Source organism: Neoarius graeffei, chromosome 25, assembly GCF_027579695.1.
Source record: "Neoarius graeffei isolate fNeoGra1 chromosome 25, fNeoGra1.pri, whole genome shotgun sequence".
In the NCBI taxonomy this organism is placed as follows: Eukaryota; Metazoa; Chordata; class Actinopteri; order Siluriformes; family Ariidae; genus Neoarius; species Neoarius graeffei.
Window position 1 is genome coordinate 11,557,981 of NC_083593.1, and position 27,795 is coordinate 11,585,775.

The following is a 27,795-nucleotide window of genomic DNA, read 5'->3' on the forward strand; positions in this document are numbered from 1 at the left end:
TAATTAAAAAAGGAGTGGGGCGAACAAGCCGAATAACTTGATTGATTTTCTGAATTAATTGTAAGTAAAATGTGGATGTACATAATGCCTGGGCTTGTTTTGAAACACAACACCTTTTTGTAGTATTGGTTTTGTCTAATCTAAGCTGTAGTGTGGTTTTGATGATTTAACCACGGCACTAAACTGTAAAACATAATCTGAGGCTGTGTTTAAGATACTGTGAGAACAAGCACAAACTGCTGGAAAGCTATTGGAGCTCAGGAATTATTAATTCAGTAGACTACTCGAAAACAAAATGGAAATTAATGTAAATTAAATATAATGAAAGTCGAGGCTCGTGTCAGAAGCTGAAGCAGTGAGACTCTTTTTCTGTCAAACTGATTAATAAAACTTTATAAAGTCAGTTCTCTCAGCAATATGGGTTAAATGTTTTAAGGAAAATTTAGGTAATGGGTACAAAATGCATTTTGCTTAATCTCTCGACACTTTGTATATTTAGTCGTATTAAACATTACTTTTCTTTTGAAGCAGCCAAGTTAGCATGCTTATCAAAGACGCTTTAAAAAATAGTAGTAATAAAGTTTAAGATTTTCCCAGATTGTTATCTTTTACTAATTTCTACGGCTGATTAAAAACTTTTCGGATTGTGTTTAAAGAGGTTCCTGCTCTCCTGCTGAATCCAGACTTTTTAAACAGTGTTTTTGGTGTAAATTAATAGTTCTGTATCATTATAATGATGGATTGCATTGTGGGTGTCAATATAAGTGACGGCCATATTTGCCGGTGCTGCTCTCTCTGCTGTAAACAAAAAGTGACTGTGAGACGGACGCTTCGCTGAATTTAGGGACATTTTTATTTCTGTAATTTATGATGTCTTTAGGAATGTCTTACAAACCTAACCCCCACCAGCACATTCCGGGAACTTCTGGGAACCAAGGTGAGCGAAAAAATACGCGAAAAGGTCGCGTCTTCGTTTCGTTACGTCGAGTGTAAAAATTTGGCGTTACAAAGGATACCTGGGGAAAAAAGCGTGTCTGTAGTTTTTGTCCAGTCAGATAGCTAAAGGGTCAGATCCTGAGAGCTAGGCTAATTCACATCCGCCATTATTACCACTGAAAAAAGAGGCATCCCCGCTTAGGAGTGTGGAAAATGCTATCGTGTGGCGGTTCTGTCGCTCCTTCTCGCCGTGTCCGTGTCATTAGATGGCCGATCGGGTTTCGGTGAAGGCCGCTACGTTGTAATAAAAAGGTATCCTTTTAGCTGCTAAGATCAGCGCCGTTCCGTTTCCTCCATGATAGTCTCTCCAGGGCGCTTGATTGATCGCATTCAGACGCGCGTTCAAAAAAAAAAAAAAAAACGTCTCTTTGGGGACATCTAGAGGTCATCAGTGGTACTGCAAGACAGGGATTTCCTCTCACTGTCAAAGCCCACACAATACAATGCACAGTAATGCAACTACAGTGTCACTAAACTAATATTTTATGATTAATTGCGCATTAATTATACAACCCCAATTCCAAAAAAGTTGGGACAAAGTACAAATTGTAAATAAAAACGGAATGTAATGATGTGGAAGTTTCAAAATTCCATATTTTATTCAGAATAGAACATATCAAATGTTTTTAAACTGAGAAAATGTATCATTTAAAGAGAAAAATTAGGTGATTTTAAATTTCATGACAACAACACATCTCAAAAAAGTTGGGACAAGGCCATGTTTACCACTGTGAGACATCCCCTTTTCTCTTTACAACAGTCTGTAAATGTCTGGGGACTGAGGAGACAAGTTGCTCAAGTTTAGGGATAGGAATGTTAACCCATTCTTGTCTAATGTAGGATTCTATTTGCTCAACTGTCTTAGGTCTTTTTTTTGTCGTATCTTCCATTTTATGATGCGCCAAATGTTTTCTATGGGTGAAAGATCTGGACTGCAGGCTGGCCAGTTCAGTACCCGGACCCTTCTTCTACGCAGCCATGATGCTGTAATTGATGCAGTATGTGGTTTGGCATTGTCATGTTGGAAAATGCAAGGTCTTCCCTGAAAGAGACGTCGTCTGGATGGGAGCATATGTTGCTCTAGAACCTGGATATACCTTTCAGCATTGATGGTGTCTTTCCAGATGTGTAAGCTGCCCATGCCACACGCACTAATGCAACCCCATACCATCAGAGATGCAGGCTTCTGAACTGAGCGCTGATAACAACTTGGGTCGTCCTTCTCCTCTTTAGTCCGAATGACACGGCGTCCCTGATTTCCATAAAGAACTTCAAATTTTGATTCGTCTGACCACAGAACAGTTTTCCACTTTGCCACAGTCCATTTTAAATGAGCCTTGGCCCAGAGAAGACGTCTGCGCTTCTGGATCATGTTTAGATACGGCTTCTTCTTTGAACTATAGAGTTTTAGCTGGCAACGGCGGATGGCACGGTGAATTGTGTTCACAGATAATGTTCTCTGGAAATATTCCTGAGCCCATTTTGTGATTTCCAATAGAGAAGCATGCCTGTATGTGATGCAGTGCTGTCTAAGGGCCCGAAGATCACGGGCACCCAGTATGGTTTTCCGGCCTTGACCCTTACGCACAGAGATTCTTCCAGATTCTCTGAATCTTTTGATGATATTATGCACTGTAGATGATGATATGTTCAAAGTCTTTGCAATTTTACACTGTCAAAGTCCTTTCTGATATTACTCCACTATTTGTCGGTGCAGAATTACGGGGATTGGTGATCCTCTTCCCGTCTTTACTTCTGAGAGCCGCTGCCACTCCAAGATGCTCTTTTTATACCCAGTCATGTTAATGACCTATTGCCGATTGACCTAATGAGTTGCAATTTGGTCCTCCAGCTGTTCCTTTTTTGTACCTTTAACTTTTCCAGCCTCTTATTGCCCCTGTCCCAACTTTTTTGAGATGTGTTGCTGTCATCAAATTTCAAATGAGCCAATATTTGGCATGAAATTTCAAAATGTCTCACTTTCGACATTTAATATGTTGTCTATGTTCTATTGTGAATACAATATCAGTTTTTGAGATTTGTAAATTATTGCATTCCGTTTTTATTTACAATTTGTAATTTGTCCCAACTTTTTTGGAATCGGGGTTGTAACTATGATCTCATTATGGTTCAGGTTGCACTTGTTACAATACAATAACTTTTTTTATTTATTATCAGCATCAGTACTTTACAGCGAACTGCTAGCTACACATGGTTAAAATGGCTCTTGTGCAATATACCGACTTACTTGTGCAATACTATCTGGGTAATACTGGTAATAATACCTGTGCAATACTTGCACGTGCAATACCACCTTTGTAATACACTTATGTTAACTATATCTGCAAACCTGTTTAATTTATGCAAATGTGGTTTTTTTAATCTCTAAATTTGTAGTTTATTTCTTTTATTTATATATGGTGGTGTAGTGGTTAGCACTGTCACCTCACAGCAAGAAGGTCCTGGGTTCGAGCCCAGCGGCCGACGAGGGCCTTTCTGTGTGGAGTTTGCATGTTCTCCCCGTGGGTTTCCTCCAGGTGCTCCAGTTTCTCCCACAGTCCAAAGAAATGCAGGTTAGGCTAATTGGTGGCTCTAAATTGAGAATGTGAGTGTGAATGATTGTTTGTTTGTCTCTGTGTCAGCCCTGCGATGACCTGGCAACTTGTCCAGGGTGAACCCCGCCTCTCGCCCATAGTCAGCTGGGATAGGCTCCAGCTTGCCCGTGACCCTGCACATTCCAGATGGTGGATGGAATACCAATTTACAATGCACTAAAAACAAACCACAAGAGAAAAATTGCATTAATATAGACGTATTCCTATAATAACCTCATGATATTCCTGATAATCAAAAAAATACTGATACGCTAATCCTAATTCAAATAATAGTAAAATCCAAATAAAATAATCCTAGAAATCCAACATATCCTAAAACTATCTCGAATCCTGAGTTAATATATAAAACCAAATAATCGAAAAAAATTTTTTTAAAATCTATACCAATGATCCTACTCAGAATCATAAAGAGAGAGAGAACGAATATAAGTAAAACTTGCAACTTGGACAACTGTTCTCACAGCGAGCAGATTCTGGGTTTGAACCTGCCGGTTGACTGGTGCCTTCCTGTGTAGAGTTTGTGTTTCAGTGTTCTCCTCCTGCCTGTGTGGGTTTCATCCGGGTGCTCTGGTTTCCTCCCACAGTCCATAGACATGCAGATTAGGTTAATGGATAAGAGGTGTAGAAAATGAATGAATGTATAGATGAAAGGTCCAATTATGATTCGGTTCTGAGGTTGAGTTCATGTCTGTATGAGTTTCTGTATGAATCTTCAGGTTCTCTGCCCAAATATGCTGAAATGCTCTTACATATATGTGTGTATGGAGCCCTACAGTGCACTGGCATCCAGTCCATGGTCTATTCCCATTGTTCCTGTGATAGACTACAGATCCTCTGTGACCATGACCAGGATAAAATGGTTACTGAAAATGAATGAGTACTACTATGAATAATAGTTATAATAATAACTCATTCAGCTTCAGTAAGCACTTCATCCTGGTCCGAGTCACGGTGGATGTGGGCCTATCCTGGGGAATGCTGGGTACAAGCTGGGAATACACCCTGGATGGGATGCCAGTCTGTTGTAGGGCACTATGCACACACATTTGCAAGTGGGAGGAAACCGGAGAACCCAGAGGAAATCCACATGCAACAGGGAGACACAGGGAGAACATGGAAAAACTCCACACAGACCAATGAGCTCAGGATCAAACCAGAGACACTGCAGCTGTGAAGCAACAATGATCCCCACTCTGTATTGTAGTAGTAGTAGTAATAATAATAATAATAATGGTGATGTTTTGTCCATTTAAGCAGGAAACATCCCCTCTCCCTCTTCCAGCATCTCCACAGTTCAGTCATACAAGCCAATTATAAACGACTTTGGGCTGCCATCATTTGGATTTTCACAGGCAAGTTCGAACCCTGATAATAATACAGCTCTCGTGCATTAATTTACAATAAACAGTATTCTAATGACTTCCCTCATACACACAGGGCCCGAATGGAACTCAGGCTCCACAGAGCAAATACGCTGAACTTCTCGCAATCATTGAAGAGCTCGGGAAAGAAATAAGGCCAACATACGCTGGAAGTAAAAGTGCCATGGAGCGACTCAAAAGAGGTATTCTTATCATCTGTTATTAAAAAAACCATGCACATATATATAATGTGTGTGTGTGTATGTATGTATGTATGTATGTATGTATGTGTATTATATACATATATATATTTTATTGCCTGACACTTGTTTTTTGTGTCAAAGGTATAATTCATGCGAGAGGTCTTGTCCGGGAATGTCTGGCAGAGACGGAAAGAAATGCACGATCTTAGCCTCTGAAGCCTGCCTCTGTTCTAAGGGCAGAAGATTTCTTTTACCACTTTTACAGAAGGGTGCTGCATGGCTTTTTCCCATAACAGAGGGATGAAACAATCAAAAATTTATTCATTAAGTAGTGTAGTTAAAGCATGGGATGGAGGTGTCGCAATGTTCCTTGTGATGAATGCAACAAGAGAGATTGGATTTGAGTGTTGCCATTTGGGATTTTATTTCTCTTATAACTCCTGTTATTATATATTTTTTTTCAAACATAAGAACAAGAAAGCTTATCTGCATGCAATGAGGAGATGGACCAGAGTTTGAACGTGCATGGCTTTTACAGGTTTACAGTAGGGAGGTCCTCTTAAATTTGATCAAGTGTAAGGGTTTAGGTTCTTTTTAAATTGGGAGACAGTGAGGACGGTTATAGTAACGGCATTGTTTTAGTTTTTTTTTAATTTATTACCTTGTGTAATAAAATGTATTTTCATGTACAAAAAGGTCACTTTTTGAAATTTTGTATAAAGGTCAATAAACATGACATTTGTTGTCTATAAGGTTTTATTGTGGTTATTGGTGCACTGTGAGAGCATTGATGTGGACATAATATTAATAAATATATTATACATATTTCTATGAGGGAAATTATCTATAAACCATGGGGGGGGCAATATTTTATGTGGCATTGCCCAGATTAAAATGCAAAATCCTAATTAAAATTAGAGGGCTCCATCGAAAATTAAAATATATGTTAGAAAATTAACAAATAAGTTGTTCAATCGAGTGGAAATGAATTATTTTTAAAAAGAGTGATGTATTATTAATTTACAGATGGATTTATTTACTGATTGTTACATTTCTCTGTAGCAATACATTTTTTTGTTGAAATATAAACTGTTTTTGTACTGACTCAATGATGCAGGTCATAAAATAAACATCTATAACAAAATCTATACTAAAAAAACCTAAAAATAATTTTGGAAAGTGCTGTAATTTATTATTATACATTATTTTTTAAACCCCGCCCCCCAAAGACCAGCGTTTACATGAAGATCTCCAATCAGAGCTACTGTTGTGTTCTTGAAAGTGCAGAATGTGATCTTTTCCACCAATCACAGAACCGGAGAGAAAATCGAATTTTTATCTTAGCCAATCGAATCGCTTCTTCCGGAATCCTATCAGCTAATGGCGTCCCGCGGTGCATTGTGCCGTTGGTGGGTGGAGACTGGACGTTATACTGCGGGGGAAAAGGGTGCAAAAGCGATACGTCAAAATGGGAGAAGTGATGATCTATGTTCACAAGTGAGTGTGATTAATTTCATATTCACAACATGGCGCCATGAATCTCTGCCGCGTTTACTCCGAGCTGCGGTTGGAAATGTTGCTGGAGCCGCAAAGGTGATGTGTGTCGTATATTAGTCTCTGTGGCGACGGATAGCTAGCGTTAGCCAGCAGGAAGTGTATTTGCTAGCTAGCATTGGGCCGAATCCCAAATTTCTTTTAAAATTCTTTGTAAGCGCACTACATAGGGATAAAATAAGAGTCCACGACCTTGTGTAGTGTTCTATATATAGCCATTAAGGAGTCATTTGGGATTTAGCCTTCGGCGCTTTGCTTTTATGCACCTGTTTAACTCGTGAATCAAGCGATACTTCTGTTAAAGAAGTTATGTAGCTTTCTTAACGAATAATGCCTGAGGGAGGGCATCATTGTTCCCATGGTCCTACGTTCTAGCCCTTAACCCGAAGTTATGAAGGTTTCTTAATGAATAATACCTGAGGGAGGGCATCATTGTTCCCATGGTCCTATGTTCTAGCCCTTAACCCGAAGTTATGAAGGTTTCTTAATGAATAATACCTGAGGGAGGGCATCATTGTTCCCATGGTCCTATGTTCTAGCCCTTAACCCGAAGTTATGAAGGTTTCTTAATGAATAATACCTGAGGAGGGCATCATTGTTCCCATGGTCCTACGTTCTAGCCCTTAACCCGAAGTTATGAAGGTTTCTTAATGAATAATACCTGAGGGAGGGCATCATTGTTCCCATGGTCCTACGTTCTAGCCCTTAACCCGAAGTTATGAAGGTTTCTTAATGAATAATACCTGAGGGAGGGCATCATTGTTCCCATGGTCCTATGTTCTAGCCCTTAACCCGAAGTTATGAAGGTTTCTTAATGAATAATACCTGAGGAAGGGCATCATTGTTCCCATGGTCCTATGTTCTAGCCCTTAACCCGAAGTTATGAAGGTTTCTTAATGAATAATACCTGAGGGAGGGCATCATTGTTCCCATGGTCCTACGTTCTAGCCCCTAACCCTTAACCCGAAGTTATGAAGGTTTCTTAATGAATAATACCTGAGGGAGGGTATCTATGTTTCCATGGTCCTATGTTCGAACCCCCAAACCAAGCCCTACGCATCCTCCTTGTTCCTGACAGAATCTAATTCTCTACAGAGGTTTTGCTTATCCTATTTAAAGATACTTCTCTTCTAAGGTGGTCTAATATCATTTTATTGCTAAAGTCACTTTTTTGTGTTGTCCAACAGGTCTTGCTGCGTGCACTTGTCTCGCCAGGCTGCTTAAGCATGTCAACAGATGACAGCATCTCAGAGGACGTGTCTAGCTCTGTGGCACTGAGCCACGACCACACAAGCCCCAATGGAGGGAAGGAGAGCGAGACCTCCGTGGTCTCCTCAGCGGACACAGTGTCGGGCCTGGCTCTTCCCGAGGAGGCGGCTGTTATAACTCGACCCTCCAGCACACCAGCATGCACCATTTCCAGCAAAATAAGGTCTGCGCTGTCGAATGATGTCATTTTCATTCTCAGGTTATGATGAGAAATGAGGGCTCTTCAAAGTCAATGTAATTGTTCCACAAGGCACTTTTTAATCCATTATAAAATGGACTTTTCAGAACAGCTGGTTCCTCTGTATGTACAAGGTGTAGGTTTGTAATGGTGTCATGCGATGATGATCACATGACAACTTGGTTTACTTTTTCTGAATGGGTGGGGAAACCCCCCCTCTTTGAACTGATTCTTGGAAATTTAACTTGAAGTCCAGGACAAGTTTGGGAAACACCATGGAAATTTGTTGATCAAAAAGTATAATGAACCCTGTTTTGTGTTATTGGATTTTGGATTGTGTTTAGACTTTGCATTGTTGTAATTTTGTTTTATAGTAATTGTGATTGTGATTTGTGGTGTGTTTTTGGTCTTGTCATTTTATAGTATGATCTCTCAGCCACCTGACTTTAGGCTTTTTTTTTTTTCCCCCCTCCTACTGACAGGAGTCTGTGTCTCGGTGGCACTGAGGAGGAGTTCAGCTCAGGGAGAAGCCTGCCCTTTATCAACCCCAGTTCTTTAGAGACGCTCCGAGCGTTGGTGCATGAGATCCAGAGCAGCGAGACGGACCCTGAGATCTGGAAGAACTGCGAGGTGCTCAGAGACAGATTAGCTTTGCTGTTTTACTTGTTTTGTGGTTTGGATGCAGTGAGTTGCTCAGGTTTCTGGGTCATCATTTCGAGCTTCCCCAAGGACTCCTGATGAGCAAGCAGTTGTGAGGGAACACACCACTGATCCTGTCCCGCAGGCTCCAAGACACCATAAGTGACGCGATATTTAGGGCTGCAAGAATTCACCACAGTGCACCGAAAATCGAGTTCATACCTGCCGCACCGATTATCGATCCACGTAGCTGTATTTTCGGTTCGATTCTGCAACATTTTTTATTTCAATTTTTACTGATTTTTAAACGCGCTTTCGCCATGTAACCATTACACTTGCATTGTTAAACCGATGCGAGAAAGCAATCGGCCGGAATAGAGCACAGCTTTGCTTCTAAATAAAATGTGCAATTTGATTAGTTTGGGTCCTTGCTGTTGTCCAGTCAGAGTAGCCGACACTTTACATGGCAACGCCTTTGCTGGGCATCAGAATGGCAGAAGCCAAACTTAAAGATCCTTTGTCTCATCTTAAATCAAAAGTTTGGCTACATTTTGGGTTTCAAGAAGACACGAAGGACATTGCATGTGTTATGTTGATGTGAAGTATAAGGGAGGGTCAACTACAAACCTCGCAAATAATTTAAAACGAAAACGCAACATGAATGTAAACGAAGGAAGTGCTGCCAAATTGAAAACTGAAAGGGTTACAAAAGTAGTCAAATCAGGTATGCGGGGAGAGTAAAAACTGATGATGTCAACAGACCAAAACTGAATGAAACTAGAAATAAAACTATTTCGAAAGCTATTGGTGGCTACCTTGCTTATGATATGCAGCCATACTCTACCATACAGAATGATGGGTTTAAAAACATAAATGTCCTTGAGCCAAGATATTCCAATCCTAGTAGGACATATTTCAGCAAATGCTCAGGAATTCATCAATTTAAGTTGCCAAAATATCCTTATGTTTTTTGTTTTAAGCATTTTACACTTGCATATCCTGTTCCCTAGTCAGCATTTGGAAAGTTTTCTTCTTTCCGGACAAATTTCAATGGCATTTTGTTAAAGTTTAAAATCTGAGGTTTGTTTGTCCTTTTTATATTTAGTTGCAGAATCAAATCGAAGGGTCTGAATCGTGAATCGAATCGGTGTCTTAGTGGATCGTTGCAGCTCTAGCGATATTAAGATGCTCCTTCCTGCAAGTGCCATTTAAGAAAGGCTTTGCAAATGTGCACAGTTTTTCCCCTTTTGTCTGAGGTTGTTCACTCAGCATGACATTTTAATTTTTCAATAAATCAACAAAAACATAAGGATGGAGTTACACGTGTGTATGGATGGTTACGGTTTTTATTCTGGAGTGTTGCTTTGACACTAATATCTTTTTATATACGTGTGAAAGTGTCCAAGTGTATATGATGTCATCATAGTTTTTTCTTTCTTCTCTAAAAACAGGGCAGGTGGTTACACCTCTTTCAGCTGGTGGAGAAGCAATACCAAGAGCAAATTCTTGCTCAGCAAGAACAGTATCAGTGCCAAATACAGGTCAGTTGTAGGAACTGGAATCAATGCTCCTTTCCTTATTATATGTTTGTCTGCAAGTGGATCTTTGCTTGAGTGAGCCCTCTGTAAGCTTTAGTGTGTGGAATTATTCAGTGCTTTATCCTGCTCCAGGTCACAGTGGATCTCAAGAACACTGGGATACACACACTTCATTCATGTTTAGAGGCAAGTTAGTGTAGCCAATCCATATAGCGGCATGTTTTTGGGAATTGGGAGAGAACCGGGAAGAAACCTACAGAGACCAGGAAACCTTTCAAAACTCCACTGACCCTAGACCAAAAATGTAAATGCATAGGGAAAACAATTAGGTGCTTAACACAACCATGCAAATAGAAAATAGTAAGTAGGGAAAGTCTGGACGTTTGGTTTATTTAGTTTACTAACATATGACTTATCCTATAAATCAGTCTAAAAAGGAAAAAAAAACCTGATTGTGCTATTCTTTCTTCGCAGCTCATTCAGGACGAGATCAAAGCATTAGTGCAGCTACAGAAACGGCAAAGCGGAGCACAGTCAAACCCTTTGTACCCAACCAAGACTTTAGAACCTCCAACAGACCTGGAGAATGAAATCCAGGCTTGTAGCCCCTCGAAGGTCACCGCTAACCCTCAGGAGAGCTCGGACGAGGGCCTGGTGACTGTCCAGAGCAGTGGCTATGGCACCCTGTCCACCTGGGAGCCTGGAACAACAACATCAGGGAGCCTGGAAGGGAAGGACGAGGTGTTGTCCTTACAAAAAAAGCAGGATAGCGGCACTTCACACTCCCTGTCGACTAAAACACAGGGGTTAGACCGCGTTCCAAGCAGGACTGTGACGTCTAATAAGTCACCTCACACAACTTCAAATGTGCCAAATCTTCCTGCTAACAAGCAGAGACTAAACAGGTGGGAAGCTTTTCAATGGGAAACATCTTTTATATTTGTGCCAAGTTACATAAAGCAGAATACGGCTATTGAAATTTAGGAGACGGACGGAAAAAAAAATAAAAAGAGAGAAATAAAGGTGTAAGGGTTTGTACTATTTGCTAGAAGGTTGAGAAGGGTGTTTGTTTTTTGTGGTGTTTCTTTTTAGTCAACCACTGACCTCTTGGGCCCAGAGGCAGAAACACCGGCAAAGAAAAAGCAAAACGGCACAAAACCAGTCACCGCAAATGGAGGGGAGAGAAGAGAGCAGGTCAGATGGATGTCCAAAGGAACAGCTGGGACATGTGGATGAAGTACGTGACAAATTTTAGACTGAAATTTAGTTGCTTTGTTTTTGTGTGTCCATCCATTCATCCGTCCCCTACCACCAAATGTATATTGCAGGAAAGGTCCATATCACAGGAAAGTGTGTTTTTTTTTTTTTTTTTTCCTTCACAGCTGACTTTAAGTCAAAATCTTTTCTGATAAATTAAAATCACCGCCTGAAAGTTACAAGTAGAAGATAAACCTGTGCATTTAAAAAAATTTAATTGGTTCACAAAATACATTTTGCTTTTTTTTTTTAAACTAATTAATAATTAAGTCTGTTGCTTGAGGTTTTTCTTTCACCTCGTACTTTTGGCATAATACTTCCATGGATTAATGTTTTCCGTCGTGTGACGGATTTCCGTCAACTGAACTCTCCCAAGGCCAAATGTGAGGTCGGTGCTGATCCGAGGAGAATTAAAATGACGGGTGGTTGGGTAGAGATTTGGTTATAACACTGATGTGTTGCAACACCATCAACTATCAGCAGGGTTTATTTAACTTTTTTTGTTTTTGAGCCATGCTTTGTGTCGTTCATTTCCTATGTTTGATCATGTTTAAACGTTTGCTGTCTACGGTGCGGCATTAAAAAAACATGCGCTGGCTGTCAAAATTGGCAAAATACATTCCCATGTGCTTGGCGTGCTTGTGTCTTACCATTTCTGTTTTGTATTAAATTAAATCTTGCCAAAATGACTTAGTTCAAACTTGGGCATATAGAAATAGAGCATGTAAAAAAAAAACGGAAAAAATAAACCCTGGAAAGCCCGCTCCTCTGCTTCAGCCAGACTTGAAGACCTGACGGTGCAATGCTTGCGGACTGTCAGAAGTAATTAGACCTAAATTTATAGCTTACAAATCAGCAGACGCTCCAGCAATTATTATTTTCGTTAGGCCAGTGTGTAAGGTATGTTAGAACCAGGGCTTTGAACCGGTTTAAGGAACGAAAACGAAAACCGGGAACTTTTTCTATTTCACATGGAACAGAAACGAAACCAGAAACTTTATTATTTTTTATGTTCCGGAACAGAAACGCTTATTAAAAATAATGGTAACCGGTTAATACCGGTTTTTATTTCGTTCCTCAAAGTTTCTGTAGCCTACAAATAGTCATTCTTCTCCTGCGCAAGTTTCTATGACCCGCTGGGGTTCACTTCCTGTGTGACGTTCGCTGACTGAATGGAGAGAGCGGGAAGGTGGACTACTATCACGTCTCCATTACTGAGTGTCTGAGCAAAGAAGAGCCTGAACGTTGCAACCTCCCTATTGGCTGTTTGTAAAAATGTATCAGTTGTTGCCCTTCCCACGGGAATCATCGCGGGCTCGAGAGACGAGACCTGACGAGTTAGTTCGTTGGTAGCAGAACAAAATGTCTGGACACAAATCGGGTTTTCAGGAAAGGAAAGAAAATAAACGGAGGGTCGAAAATACAAAAAAGGAGGCAGAAAATGCAAAACGAGTTTTAAGGTAGGACAGATGGTTACTTTTCTGAGGCAGCCCGCCGTGACTGCCTGCAGGCTTATTTATTATAGCCCATTTAGTTAAAATAGTTGATATAAAATGTTTATAGTTATGTGATGGTTGTCCTGATTTAGACTGTTTTTTTTGGGGGGGGGGGGGGGTTGCGCGATGTTGCACCCGGGTCCAGATTAGGGCAGAACCGGCCCTGGCTACATTTCAGGTGTAGTTTGTTTTATGTATGTATATACTTGCATAGATGTGTACTTGGTCTTCCAATATGGCGCCTAACAAAATCTCGCGGCGCGGTGACGTCATGCGGTAGCCCTCTATAGGGCCTGACTAGCCTTTGGTAACACACTAAACGAATTCTCTTTCATTTTTGGCACTTTTTCTGTTTGTGTAGATGGGAAGACATACTGAGAATCCAAATCGCCAACATTTGAAATAATAATTGTTTTGAATTATTTCTTGTCTTATTTAATGAAGGTTGTAATAGAATTAGCCTACATTTGGCTTCAGCTGGATGAGACAGAGACATAATTTTATAGCCATTTGTTAAACAGCTGACAGGGAACGTAATTAACCGTTCCGGGAACGAAATTTTTTTGTTCTAACCGGTTCGGGAACGTCTATTTAATGGTGGAACCCAAAACCGGAAACGTTAAAATTCCGTTTCTGTTCGGAACGAACCAATAGGAAAAAAATTCCGGTTCAAAGCCCTGGTTAGAACCGTGCCTTATAGCCTACGTTGTATCACAATTTAAAGGACGTTTGAGGAGTTGGAGGCTGCGAGCGCAATGATGTTCCGACATGCGCTAAACTTTATTACCTGAAAATCATACACCAGCGTTCAATGCCCCAAACAGTCAAAATGTCTAGAAGACTACGGTTAAATAATAATCATAGCCTACTAAGTTAAATTACGTCAAAACATCTGTTTCTGGCCTATGAAATGATGGAGGAAAATGAGAACGAACGCAAAGTAGATAGCAGCCAACTTCACGCGATCTTTTAGGTAATTTAACACCCGTGTTGGCCACAATATTTCTCTTAATAAAATCTTGAATTGTTTTTGAAGTCGTATTCAACACAAAGTAAGGTCAAACCCCAATTTTAATTTAAGCGAAGATCCAAACTTTTTTCTATATTGACGTCGAGCATAGAGGAGCATGTCATTCTGCTTTCGGCAGCATGAATGTGCTTTACATGAAAGAAGGCACTGATGTGTCTGCCATCGATAAAGGTGTAAAAAACAAGTGGAGGTGGGCTTGGCTGTACGAAATAGGTGAAAACGGAAAGCCATTTAGTTCATGGTGCAAAAAACTAAACATTCCAGGTGCTTGCATTTGTGTGGTTTGCCACAAAAAAAATAATATACGGAAGCAATGGAAAGAAAGTGCAATAAATTTAATATATTAATCCATTAATTGATAAAAGTTATCAGTTCTAAGTTAACCATTCTCAGAATTTCATCGAAATCCACCCATAACCCCCCCCATAAATTTTCAGTCAAATAATTTTTTTTTTTTTGCTTTAATCCATGTACTTCCTACATTTCCAAAGTAAAATCTTCACCTTGAACATTTTCAAACACTACATCACTTAATTGTCTCTATCATAATGAATCATTTAAAAAAAATTCCCCACTCGCCCCACCTTCAGGTGGTATATCTCCCCCCCCAAGCTTGGGTCCTCTACCAGAGGCCTAGGAGTTTATAACCCTTTGGTGACTGACCCCTTGAAAATGGTTCCTCCAGGAACGATGACTTTTCAGTTGTCAAGACAACGGAAAAACTAAAATACAAAAACAGAAAGATACGTCACAATGCTCTTGTGCACAAAACAAAATGCTCTTGTATTTTAGTTTTTCTGTTGTCTTGACAACTGAAACGTCATCGTTCCTGGAGGAACCATTTTCAAGGGGTCAGTCACCAAAGGGTTTTAAGGGGTCCTGTGCAGTATCTTCGCTGTTCCTAGGACTGTGTTTTTCTGGACCGAGATCTCGAATATTGTTCCTGGGATCTGTTGGAGCCACTCTCCCAGTTTGGGGGGGGTGCCACTTAACTGTGGTCACTTATCACAGTTAACTGTGATAAGTGATTTGCATGTTTTCTTCCTCAAAACAGCCAAATGTATAGTCAGTATACAAGCAAATACTCCTCTGTGCAAGTCTTCACTTGAAATAGAGGTGTTACTTTGTTTACTGTTGATGCTGTGCTGACGAGACCATCAGGAATTTCCAAATCAAAATTCTGAGTTGAGGGGGCGTTTTTTTTTTCCCCCCCCCCTCGTCAAAGGTTAGACATTCGAAGACTGAGCTTTATGATGCATTTGAATAAAGGTATGTGTCATAATTTCTGATGTTTGGATTGAAAAAGCAAAGAGAATGCCCCCCCGCAAACTCAGTATTTCTACTCTGAAACCCAGGATGGTCTCCTTACGTTCAGCAAGTGATGTCAAATCAACATCAAAATTCATGATTGTGGAGACCGTTTCAGTAGAAATTGAGTTTTCTTTGGTGGTTCCAAGTCAGAGGTCGGAAATTCTGAGTTATTAGAATATTATGTTCAAGCGATTTAAATTTAATAATAATGCTGTTGCTAGATGAATAAAAGGTACTGATTTTTAATATCAGTAACTAAAGAAGGGTATCCTTTTTGCTGGTGTATCTTTCTTGTGCTTTTACTTTGTTTAGTAAGTAAGATTTATATATTTCTGCTTTACATTCAGTGAAGAATGAAAAGCTATACTTCAACATTTTTAAAGACTATTTATGTCTGAATAATTTGCACTTTTATTTGAGTAGAAAATTGCCATACTTTTGTCACATCTGGTCAGTATGGAAGCTTGGATGTCAGGAACTGCAGCATATTGACTGAACTACTGGTGGTCTGGGAAGTCAGGGAAATTTATTTTTCTAAAAACATGCTGCTATATCTGGAAAAAAAAATGTTAGAACTCTTTGATACAAATTGCATCATGTGACAGTCACATTTTTGTAGTCACACACAATATGTAATTTGAAAGTGTGTGTTTTTCTTCAGTTTGGACATAGTGCAGTCTGTTTGAGTCCTGCTGCCCTGAAGAGAAGCGACAGCCTTGTGTCGGAAGCCTCGGGTAATTACCGCATCACTTACTGACAGCATGTGATCATATTAGGTACAGATTTAGTCTGTGAATTCATTGACTGGGTCATTTTTGTTCAAAAGTTCGAGTAATAGCATCAGGATCGATCATGTGGATGGTATTATTTCTGTAAGGATATTAACACTGATGCTAAAAAAAATGATCCCAAAGCCACAGTATGATACAGTCTCGGTGTTTAGTGCACCTTGCTCTTTTACCTGCTTATGTTTATTGTTTTAATGCTCTATCTAATATGAGTCGAATCTCATCTCGTGCCTTTCAGGTCTGACCTATTGGAAGCTGGAAGAAGGTGAGCTCTACCGCCCCCTACCAGACAGCTTTGAAAACAACTCTTTCCTCCTAATGCAGGATGTTAATCTGAGCCAGGTAAATATGGAGTACGATCCTCATCACGCTGTATTCCCTGTATTGGTTCCCTCTAATCGATTATCATGTCATTCTGTCAGTTTGCTTTGTTAATTGTTATTTTCTGAGTGACATCAGTTTTAGTGAGCTGTGCATTAAAACTGGCTTGGATTAGAACAGCGCTGGGCTTTTTAAACAGGTCTATCTCTATTGGAGAGCGAGCTTAATAAAGTTGGGTTTCATAATTATTATAACTTGTAAATTAGCTCTGGGGCGGCACGGTGGTGTAGTGGTTAGCGCTGTCGCCTCACAGCAAGAAGGTCCTGGGTTCGAGCCCCGGGGCCGGCGAGGGCCTTTCTGTGTGGAGTTTGCATGTTCTCCCCGTGTCCGCGTGGGTTTCCTCCGGGTGCTCCGGTTTCCCCCACAGTCCAAAGACATGCAGGTTAGGTTAACTGGTGGCTCTAAATTGACCGTAGGTGTGAATGTGAGTGTGAATGGTTGTATGTGTCAGCCCTGTGATGACCTGGCGACTTGTCCAGGGTGTACCCCGCCTTTCGCCCGTAGTCAGCTGGGATAGGCTCCAGCTTGCCTGCGACCCTGTAGAAGGATAAAGCGGCTAGAGATAATGTGATGTGTGTGATGTGAATTAGCTCTGAGACTAACTCCACCCACAGCATAATTTTTGTAAAATGTTTTTAAAAGAAAAAACAAAAAACGTGGGCAAGGGGCTGAGGAGGGGGGTCAGGTTTGATGAGAGCATCCTATTCAATGCCTGTGAATAATGCATTTTGATCAGCATATATTTGAAAGTAAGTGAATATATGATCAACATTTAATATTTTGAAAATGAAGAAAAATGTCATGATGTAGTGGACTACCAAATTATCGACTCTCCATCAGCATTGGCCTTGCAAGCTTCAGGATGATTTAAACCATTTTTCAAGCCATACATTTTTTTTTTTTGTAATATTGTCAATATTGAAGGCGACATACCCATTCAGGGTTCTAACTAGACCTTTTCAGTGTATTGGGCCGATATACAATGTTTCTTTACCGCTACGCCCACAGTACTGCCAACACGCCTGTAAAAGTTGCGGCTACGCTAATTCAAAGACTTGTTAATCTTCAAAATGTGGTCTTTTGTTTAATTTTCTCTTGTTATCCCTACGCAGTGGCAACAATACGCTGCCATGCGAATGTTCTACATGCGGACATACTCCACTCCCTGTCCACATAAGTGCCCGGTGCATAACTGCCCAAGTAGTTCCATGTGGAGATTGTCACTGATCATGCTAATCTGGTTCAACTCTTTCCTTATGCTGTGTTTGTGGTAAAGTGCCATCCGTGTTAAGAGGTGCTTACATGCCATGCACGCGCCGGTCCCTGAGTTGGATCTGGATCGTCATGTATTGTAATTGAATGGCGGAAACTGAAAATAAAGCTGACACTTGGTGAACATCAACTGGTTGTTTTATTCTTATTCCATAAATATGTCACCAATATAGTTGAATATTTATTTATAATAAGTGTTCACTCAAAAACAATTGCAGCAACTTTTGGCAAAAAAAAAAAATCTCATTAATATTACCAAAAAAAGTGACTTTCAGGGAGGCCAGCAAGTGCCAGGAAATGCACTAGAATGCATCTCCGAGTGTGTAGAACCCGTGAGCTTTCGGGGGCCGCCTTAGGCCCCCGAACCTCCGGCTGTTATGTCTATTCCCACTATGCTGATATTTTGGTCTGGTTAGAACCCTGCCCTTTTCCACAAGTTGACACTATTCCTTGAGCTCTTAATGAAACCTCTGTGACATACTTTGGTCAAAATACCACAAGGATAAAGCACCACAGCTCCCTTCCCACCCTGTCCAAACAGCCCTGTTCAAAATGGCTGATTTGAGGAAAGGTCTGTTCCTTTAAAAGGCAGTAAGCCACTGCTCACCCCACCCCTCTTCCATCGGCCAATCAGGTAGCACTTTCCTCATGAATGTTCATTTACAAAGGCAGTTCTCAAACCATGAGTGGAGATACTCAGCTGAGGGGGCGGGATCATCCTAATAAGCTCCACTTATGACACAGAAAGTGGAGCCAAATCTGAATGGCTTGTTGCTCATGTTTTCCGAAATCGGAGCCCAAAAAATCCCCCCAAAACAACTGCCTGGGTTGCCTTATTTGAGTGTGTGGGTTGCTAGGTCCTTCAGATACCGAAATGTGCGTGCACAAGCACTGAAAGTGAGTTTTTCACAATATGCCCCCATTAGCACCAGCATTGATGTTTCATCACAGTACAGTCATAGTTAGTTTACAGCTCAAAAATGCATTGAATTGTGCAGTACGTCTTTAAAACCTTTAAATTTTTTGATATCTTTTAAAACCTTTCGGACAGTGAACTGAGTTTGAGCCTGTTTTATAATTTTCATGCCCTAATAAGACTTCACAAATTAAGCACGTGTTAGCTGTTCTGTGTAGAAACCTTTAAAGGTAGACTGCCTTTCAGATTTTTCAAGTGTAGGTCATAAAAATAATTTTCCCCGACGCACAATTATTTTCGTTTAGTGGACCAAAAGCTACTGAATTCGAATCACAGACTTCTAATTTTGTTAGTATTTATTTTTTTAAAATAGAACAATTAATGAATTTAGGGCCACGTGGCCCTGAATTCTCCGCTATTTTTTTTTTAAACTGCTTCACCATGACCCAATTCAAGATACTACGTCATGCATCACATGGTGGGCATCACCTGTTTGCGCAAGGCATTGTGGGATACAAATTTGAAACAGGGGAGAGAAAAATAGAGGACGCGAGTGTGCGAATGAAACATGAAAGACCGGTAATGGAAAGCGAGAAGAAAAGCTGTTATGTTGCGAAGGAAAGGAAACGCAGGACCAAACTAATAAATATCGGCGGTCAGCGAGCACCTCGGTGTGATCAGCTGTTTGTTTAACGACAGAATGATGGAATTGTCAGTGCACGGTCAAAGGTAAACCTGTAGATGGCAGTAATGCAACATTTGTGGATACCAGCTGCCATAAAACTCAAAAGAAGGTAAACCTGCGCATGCGCACACGGACTTCATCTGTCTGTTTGACTGCGTGAAGTGAGCGATTTCATGTACATTGTTTGCTAGGGAATCCCTTCAAATTAAATAACTTCCCAGCCACAGAATGGCCTTTTTTTTTTTTTTTAAAAGATGTATCACATTAACCAAATTTCAGAGGGAACAAAATTTCACCGATTTTATGAAATCGAAAGGCCATCTAGCTTTAATGAAGCAGATTCACATACATTTGGAACGTCATATTTTCTAGATAAACTGTAAAACAGATGCATGAATGTGTGACTGCTAATTAAGGGATAATGTACAACAAGCTTTTCATAATACAGTATGTGATGTTAGAAAAGAGCTGTCTTTGTCCTGAGTGTTTTTAATTGCGTATCTGTGTTGTGCGTATGCAGCCTCGAGAAGACGAAGCGCAACTGTCTCTGTCTCTCAGAGAAATCTACCAGAGCAAGCAGAAGGTGGATCCTAAAGGCCAGGAGTGGGACTCGTTAATTAACTCTGACGCATCTTCTCCTCAGGTGAGCACTGAGGCAGTTTTATGCCAGCTTCATGTCTGTTATGTGGCTTGTATGCAGCATTTCTAGTTTCCACTCACTCCAAATGTTGTCCGTCAGCCAGCACGCATCTGGTCTCTCATTTGCTTCTTTAGTTTAGTTCTGGGAGCTGTGAAGTAGTTTACAGACCAGTTTATACAGAAGCCATAGAAACAGCTTCTGTGATTTTAAAACAAAAAAAAAAATCCATACATTGTAAACATTTGCCTGTGGTTCAATAATCTGAAGATGTGCTTCTTCTCAGACACACAAAGCTGCATCTTAACGGAGTTGGAGGAATGTGCTATCTACCCTGTTCTGCATACATGAGCTCACAGATGTCTTTTTACTTGTAATACTTGTCAATTGATAAATGCGTTTTGCGGAAATGTGGGCATTTAATTGTTTTCCATTTTGTAATTCAGGAAACCTTTACTGCTTCATGCCTCATGGTATTAGAATCAGACGTTATAACCTTCCTTTGGTGCAGGTGCTGACTCTGGAACCCGGCGCTCCTACGAGACAGTCAGAACGCACGTCCGGCTTCACGTCTCCGTCACGCTTCAGCAGCCCCACCTCACCCATGTCGCACACCTCACACACTGTTCCCCGAGCTTACAGTGAAGATGAAGGCAGCCGCACTGCTAGCATGACACTGCAGGCCACGGGCTCATCCGTACAGGAGCCACGCCCAAACAGCAGGAAACTGGAGGCTTCGGCTGCAATGGATGACCCTGTGGTACTCTCGTTGTAAGAACCATTCTTCCTACTTGTGTCAACAAGTTCCATTTCATCTGCTAACTGGCTTGGTTTATTTATGTCTATGCATTTAATGGTACTTATCTGGTGTTAAAAAAAGAGGTTTTTCAATTGCTGTTAGAATATGCATGAAGAATAGGGTTTAACTTTCTTTAAAATTGTTACTACAAATTTTATTTTGCTTGAAACTTATTTTGCTCGTTTTGTCAGGGACCATTCTCTCTCTGTGTGTGTGTGTGTGTGTGTGTGTGTGTGTGTGTTTTCGTTCAGAAACACCAAAGGGCAGGTTTTTTTTTTTTTTGTCAATAAAATAAAGTTACAGTAATTATTGTAAAATCCACAATAATTAAGTACAACACCTACTCATAAAGCTTTTCATTTTCATGTTTTCTACAGTTTTAGAATAATACTGAAGATATTTAACACGAACACACAGTTTTGTGGTATTCTTTTCAGAATTAAAATTCTTAACAGAATTCATGTCACTTTTTAAGGTGACTGCACACTGTCCACACAATACCCAACTAACCCCAGTATTCAAAAATTGACCGTTATTGATGGCAGTCTTTTGAATGCTCAGAAAACCAACTGCTGGTTCCACACTGCCAGAGTCTAAGAAAAAAGTACGCAAAAAACATTATGCAACTTTTGTTGCCTACTTGCTTACAACCCCAAATCGGAAAAAGTTGGGACAGTGCGGAAAATGCAAATAAAAAAAGGTATGTGGTAGTTTCTAAATTTACTTTGACTTGAATTTCATTGCAGACAGAATGAACCCAAGATATTTCATGTCGTATAATGAAATAATGATGTGATTTGTAATCATGGTTTGGTACAAAATCAATATCCAGGAAAGGCCTAGCATTTGAGGAGCAAAGATGGGCTGAGGATCTCCAGTTTGTCAACAAATGCTTGAGAAAATTATTGAAATGTTTAAAAACAGTGTTCCTCAAAGAAAGATATGAAGGGAATTAGATATTTCACCCTCTATGGTACAGATCATTAAACGATTCAAGGAATCTGGAGGAATTTTGGTGCATAAAGGGCAAGGGCTCAAGCCTAAGCTGAACACCCGTGATCTCTGATCCCTCAGACGGCACTGCATCAAGAAGAGTCATTCATCTATCGCTGATATAACCACATGGGCTCGGGATTACTTTGGCAAGCTACAATACAGAATTTTATTGAAGTGTCTCTCAATTACAGTGGATAAATTTTCTCTGTAAATTGTTAGATTAGATTTCTGAATTCTTTCTGCTTCTGCCATTATGAGTTGCTTCATCAATAAAGTTGAGTGAGCCAATTCCAGAAGCAGCTATGCAAGCCCAAATCATGACATTGCCTCCAATGAGCTTCTATTTTTTTTAACCATGAACAGGTCCTTCTTTTCTTTCCATCACTTCAGTAAAGATATTCCACATCTTGGTTCCAGAACTTTTGGGGCTCATCTCTCTCTCTCTCTCTCTCTCTCTCTCTCTCTTTCTTTCTTTCTTTCTTTCTTTCTTTCTTTCTTTCTTTCTTTCTTTCTTTCTTTCTTTCTTTGTGAAGTCAGTCTGGCTGTCTGATTTTTACTGCCGATGAGCTGAGGTTTACATTTCGTGGGGTGGCCTGTGTATTTTCTGTTTTTCAAAGTCTTTCTTTGAATGGTGAATTTTGATACCTTCATCCCTGCCTTGTGGAGATTGAGGTCAGACTGTTGGTTTTGGGTTTTTCATCACAGCTCTCAGTGTTTGTCATCAACTGATTTGATAACATTTTTGAGAGCTGTGAATTCTTTCTTTTTCAGGATATTTCAAATTGTTGTCTTGGCTGTGTCCAGTGCTTAGCTTTAATAGAGGGGAAAATCTCTCTTTTTTTCAGTTTCAGAGTGGCTTGCTTTTCTCCTGTAGACAGCTGTCTCGTTTTCGTGTTGGTTTATCCTTTTTACTAACAAATGCAATCTTCACAGGTGAAACCCAAGGTTCAAACCAAGAATAGCTATTCAGAGCTATTAATTGTTTAAACAGTCACTCTAACAGGGCACACCTGGGCAGCAAGGAACACAGGCCACACATGTTCCAATATCTTTGATCACTTGTAAAATGGATGGGTTCAAACCAAAGGGTGCAATGTTCAAAGTTGTTTAACACACAGAGATTAGAAATATCAGGAAATGAAAACTGAAATTCTGATCTATTGTCTCAGTCATCTTTTGATTTCAGACTCAAATGTCTTCAGGGTATAGCAAAAACAAGCAAATTAGCCTTGCTGTTCCAATACTTTTGGAGGGGTCTGTGTAACAAGTGCGTTTTTTCATTGTTTTTAAAAAAATAAATTTAGCATTTTCTTTACCTTGGGAATCCAAAGTGCTTCATCTTTTGCAGTTGACATAAAATTTGTAGTTTGGAGAGTTGAATTTGAGATTTCTATCTAGTGTTTTTTTTTTGTTTTAAGCATGAAAGAGTGATTATTGCCTTACAGTTTAATTGGCGGTCAAAAGACTTCATTAAATTTGGATTACAATTCTACCAAATTTCTGATATTCCATGCCTTGGATAAGTTTTTTTTTTTTTTTTTTTTTTTTCCCTCCAAATCTTCCTCTTTTTTTTATTTATTTGTTTCTAATCTGCAATCAGTAAACAGAGCTAAAACTTTTTCATATCAGAGTCATATCAGATTGTTACCTTCTCCACTAACCTGCTTGGCTTTGTTTCAGGTTGAGGCAGAACCTGAGGGAGAAGCATGCACGGCACATAGCAGACCTCCGAGCATACTATGAGTCGGAGATCAGTGCCCTGAAGGAAAAGCTAAATTTGGTAAATTTACCCCTGGATATGGAGAAAAGCAACCAGATACTGCTACAAAGGTTAGAGACCAGGCTTGACTGCATTTTTGTTTTTTGCTTTTTTTTTCCATTTCTGACACATTTTTATATGCCGAATCTAAACACATACCCAAGGGGTTGTTTTTTTGGGGGTAATTGCAGTGAGTGGCCCTGTATCAGTCACGATAGTTCTGTCTTTGCTGGCTATGAACAGGTGTGAACACTTGGAACGGGCTCTTACAGAGGCGAGTATGCGCATCCGAGAACTGGAGAACAAGAACCACCACCTAGAGAGACAGCTGGTAAGAGTCACTGTTGTAGTCCGGTCACCTAAACCTCGAGTCTGAGTCCAGTCTCGAGTCCCCAGTGGTCAAGTCTGAGTCATTTAAAAGAATTTTGAGTCAAGTCCACTATTGATCTGAATTGAGTCTGAGAACAAGACTCCAACCGCACCCTTTGACGGTGGCTGTTTTGACACCATTAACATTAGTTTGTTCCTGAACATGACGTATGAACAGGTGAATGTGCTTCTCTTTATCAGGGAGTGTGAAGTATTCTGTCAGAGGTGGTTGGGAGATGGATGTAAGTGCAGAAGGTATTTTTATTAATACAAGTGAAGACCGGTAAACAATCCAGAACGGCAGGTGAAACGGGCAATAGGTCGAGCGCAGCACAAACAGGCTATTGTAGACTTGGCAGAATCAAATACGAGAAATAGGAAATCGGGGATCAGGAAACCAAACAAGGAAATAAGGCTCGGTAACATATCAGCAACACAACTCAATGCTTTGCAAAATAAGTGTGTTTTCACAGTTTTTATATAGGTGTGCTGATTGCGCCTTAATCCTGTGCAGGTGCGAGTTGTTTACGGCACACGAGAGGCTGCTTGGCGCGCTGTCCAGAGCGCACCCGAGAGTCTATCTGATGCACGTGCCAAGGCGCGCAGGTGTGACACACTTGCACGAAATTGGTACAAAAATTAATGTAGATATAAATATCTTATGTCAGATTATCATGGCATAGTACAAAAAAATAAAGGGAAAAATCAGTCCTGGACTCCAGTTTGCGAGTCCAAATGCCGTTCATGCTCAAGTCCAAGTCGAGTCACAAGTCAGACGTATTGCAAGCCTTGTAAGAGTCGCATCTCTCCTCCATAATGTATAGATTTGAGCTGATGGGTTAGGTACATGAAATTATTTAGAGACACCTGATATAGTAATCTGGTGGACGTGTCCAGAAAGCAGTGTGACCTTGCTTTTCACCCAAAGAATGATTGGATATTTGTGTGAATATTGGAAATTAGGAACCTTCTTAATAAAATTTGTGTAATCAAACATACAGCATTGCCTTAATACTGGATACCTCAATTTCCTAATCCTTAATACAGCGTTCTCCTAATCCTTAATCCCTCACTGCCTGAATGCAGCATTGTTCTAATTCTTAATTCAATTTCCTCATCCCTAATACGGCATTGTCCGAATCCTGAATACCTCAGTTTATACCTAATCCCTAATGCAGCATGGTCCTAATCCTGAATACCTCAGTTACCTAATCCCTAATGCAGCATTGTCCTAATCCTGAATACCTCCATTACCTAATCCCTAATGGAGCATTCTCCTAATCCAAAATACCCCATTACCCTAATCCAAAGTACAGATAGGAACGCCGTATTTGCAGGGGATACATTTCAGGCTCGATTGTGGGTAGCCAAAACCGCAGATAATGGCGAACCATATACAAGCTTGGCTTTTTTGTGCGCATACATACCTATAATAAAAGTTGTGGTGTTTTTTTTTAAAGTAATTTATTTTTAATAAATTACACACACGACCTCAACAACAGTAACTAATAATACAGTAAACCAATTATAACGATATACTGTAATAGAAGTTATGTGAATTGTCACGTCAGAGCCACAAGTGTCACCAGAATTCCGGACTTCTGTTCCCATCAGTCACTTCGGCCAGTCACACGTCGGTGATTATGTGCACCTTGTAGAGTATTGTTTACTCACGCTATTTAAGTTCTGGTTTGTGTCTTAACAAACATTTTAGTCCATGCGCACGTTTATTGTTCTTGTTTTCTATTCACGTTTCTTATGTTCACATCATTTGATTGTTCATGTTTATTATAAAGGAGTTTTGCATTTGCATCCTGTCTCCAAAAGATTTGACAACAGTGTGGTCTTTTTCTCTCAGATGAACGGGATTCTGATCTTTCTGCTTAATATTTTCAACCCGGGATAAACCGCGGATAACTGAAACCGTGGTTACCGAGTCAGCAGAACTGGTGATCCCACTGTACCCAATGTCCTTAATTGTAAATTTTTCATTTTCCGAATTCCATCGACCACATTGCCTTAATTTCGAAGGACTTTTTTTTTTTAATGATTTTTTTAAAATTGCAAATGCCGCATTGCCTGAATCCCAAATACTGTATTGACCTAATTGTAAATACCACGATGCTCTGTTCCTAAATGCCACATTACCCAAATGCTAAAGGCCACATTTCAGGTTTATTCTATGAAGACTTTTGTAAAAGTCTTCTTAACTGCTTTCTGTCCTGGGAATGAGGACACAGTTTGGCCTCATACATGTCTTTTTGTATTTTAACATTTTGAAGATATGGTGCATTTCCTACTTTACCTGTACCCATATATGCCTATGTAGTAGGACAAAATGGCATGCACTCCCAGGCCATAGTGCTAAAATGCACACAAAAACTATTTTAAAGTGTAAAACTTTTAGTGGTATCGGTGTGTATAAAATGTGCAATTTAAATCCCCCCCACTCAGGCGGCGTGGCCCGAGCGCTACGATGCAGCCAGTTCCACGGTGAAGGCTCTGCATCAGCGTCTGGAGGAGAGCAAGCAGAGCAGCAAGGAAAAAGACAACACCGTGAACAAGCTGAGGAGTCGCCTGCGCCACCTGGAGGAGGCTGTACAGAACGCCTGCAAAGAGGTGGACGAAAAGGAGGCACGCATGAAGAAAGAGCACAAGATGCTGCAGGATGTGAGCTGCTTCTTTGTCTCAACATTAATGGTGTATCTGAATTTGCACACAAGCAATAAAAATTCAAATGATTCGCAACCACCTCAATCTACCCAGTCGAAATGGACATACTACGTAAGTGAAGTACATGGTGCATTTCCATGTAGTACACTGTGCACACTTATAGAAGTACGCAAATTGAGAGACAGTGTCAGGTTTAATCTTGTGCCAGTACACAGCATATATTTTCTAATAAAGCATTACTATAAATATATGTTAGATGTAGATAGATCTAGCTTATATTAATCAGTGTGTGGTTCCCCCCCCCCCCCTTCTTTTCAGCTGCTTCAAGAGTATGACTCCTTAAGAAAAGATCATGAGGGAGTAAAGGTAATCTATTTAAATATTCATTAAACAACAAAAATACAAATGGACTTGTTCTGAGATAATGAATCTGTTTGTTTGTTTGTTTGTTTTAATTTATTGAATCCCAGGACAATTTGGTGTCGACTGAAAATAAACTCTTTGATGCTAACGAACAAATAGCAGAACTGAAGAGGTAGGTGTAAACCTTTATTTATTTTTTTGTTAAAACTGTTCGTCATGTAACGATTCTGCTAATTCTCAATTCGATTCTCGATATTGGACTCATGATTCGATTTTCTGACTATTTTTGAAAAAAAAAATTAAATGAAAAATTTGACCAAAAAACCTGCAACCTTTATGCAACTTAAATAATCCCTTTTGTTTAAATAAAAAAAACCCTAATTAGTTTCATTTTCTTAATAAACAGTTATTTTTACCCACATTTTGTAAGGGCTGGAAATAAAATATATTAGGCTAATAACGAAAATATTCCTTTTATTAAAAATAAAGTAAATAACAAATAAACCTTTTCTGAATAAACTTTTTTATGAATGTTACCTTAATTTTCTTGTCTTTTCTTTAGCTTTTGGTAGTCTGTAAAAAGAGCTCATATTTCTTCTTAAATCTGTTTGTACAGTCAGTTGCAGAACAGCTCTTTCCCATTTTAGATCTGTGTGTTTTGTGACCTTAGCCCTGTGTTACTTCCGCTTAGGGTGAAGTCACATGTATTC

General features: G+C 39.9%; 2 protein-coding genes across 4 annotated transcripts in view; both read left to right on the plus strand.

Moving 5' to 3' along the window:
• The first annotated feature begins 794 nt into the window (after positions 1-794).
• On the plus strand, positions 795-5,927 carry LOC132873612 (cyclin-dependent kinase 2-associated protein 1). 2 transcript variants are annotated; one of them, XM_060909335.1, is made up of 4 exons: positions 795-937; positions 4,866-4,963; positions 5,049-5,175; positions 5,317-5,927. In XM_060909335.1, the coding sequence occupies exons 1-4, from the start codon at positions 868-870 to the stop codon at positions 5,382-5,384; spliced, it is 363 nt and encodes a 120-aa protein (XP_060765318.1). In that variant the 5' UTR covers positions 795-867; the 3' UTR covers positions 5,385-5,927. The 2 variants fall into 2 exon arrangements, with proteins under 2 accessions (XP_060765318.1, XP_060765319.1); XM_060909336.1 differs by having other exon boundaries at positions 4,869-4,963.
• Positions 5,928-6,594: 667 nt separating this feature from the next.
• Positions 6,595-27,795, plus strand: part of LOC132873513 (M-phase phosphoprotein 9) — a 41,911-nt gene continuing 20,710 nt past the window's right edge. The window contains exons 1-15 of one of the 2 annotated variants that reach the window (XM_060909169.1): positions 6,595-6,672; positions 7,917-8,161; positions 8,659-8,806; positions 10,267-10,356; positions 10,828-11,258; positions 11,446-11,590; positions 16,109-16,181; positions 16,474-16,577; positions 20,010-20,132; positions 20,638-20,897; positions 23,602-23,751; positions 23,924-24,011; positions 26,504-26,719; positions 27,041-27,088; positions 27,193-27,257. In XM_060909169.1, coding sequence (XP_060765152.1) covers positions 7,956-8,161; positions 8,659-8,806; positions 10,267-10,356; positions 10,828-11,258; positions 11,446-11,590; positions 16,109-16,181; positions 16,474-16,577; positions 20,010-20,132; positions 20,638-20,897; positions 23,602-23,751; positions 23,924-24,011; positions 26,504-26,719; positions 27,041-27,088; positions 27,193-27,257 — 2,147 coding nt within the window. In that variant the 5' untranslated portion in view covers positions 6,595-6,672; positions 7,917-7,955. The other variant, XM_060909170.1, reaches the window with a different exon arrangement.

Coding starts and splice junctions, on each gene's coding strand:
- LOC132873612 (XM_060909335.1), top strand. CDS start 868: ATGATGTCTTTAGGAATGTCTTACAAACCTAACCCCCACCAGCACATT. Junction 938..4,865: donor GGGAACTTCTGGGAACCAAG/GTGAGCGAAAAA, acceptor TGTCCATTTAAG/CAGGAAACATCCCCTCTCCC. Junction 4,964..5,048: donor CATCATTTGGATTTTCACAG/GCAAGTTCGAAC, acceptor TCATACACACAG/GGCCCGAATGGAACTCAGGC.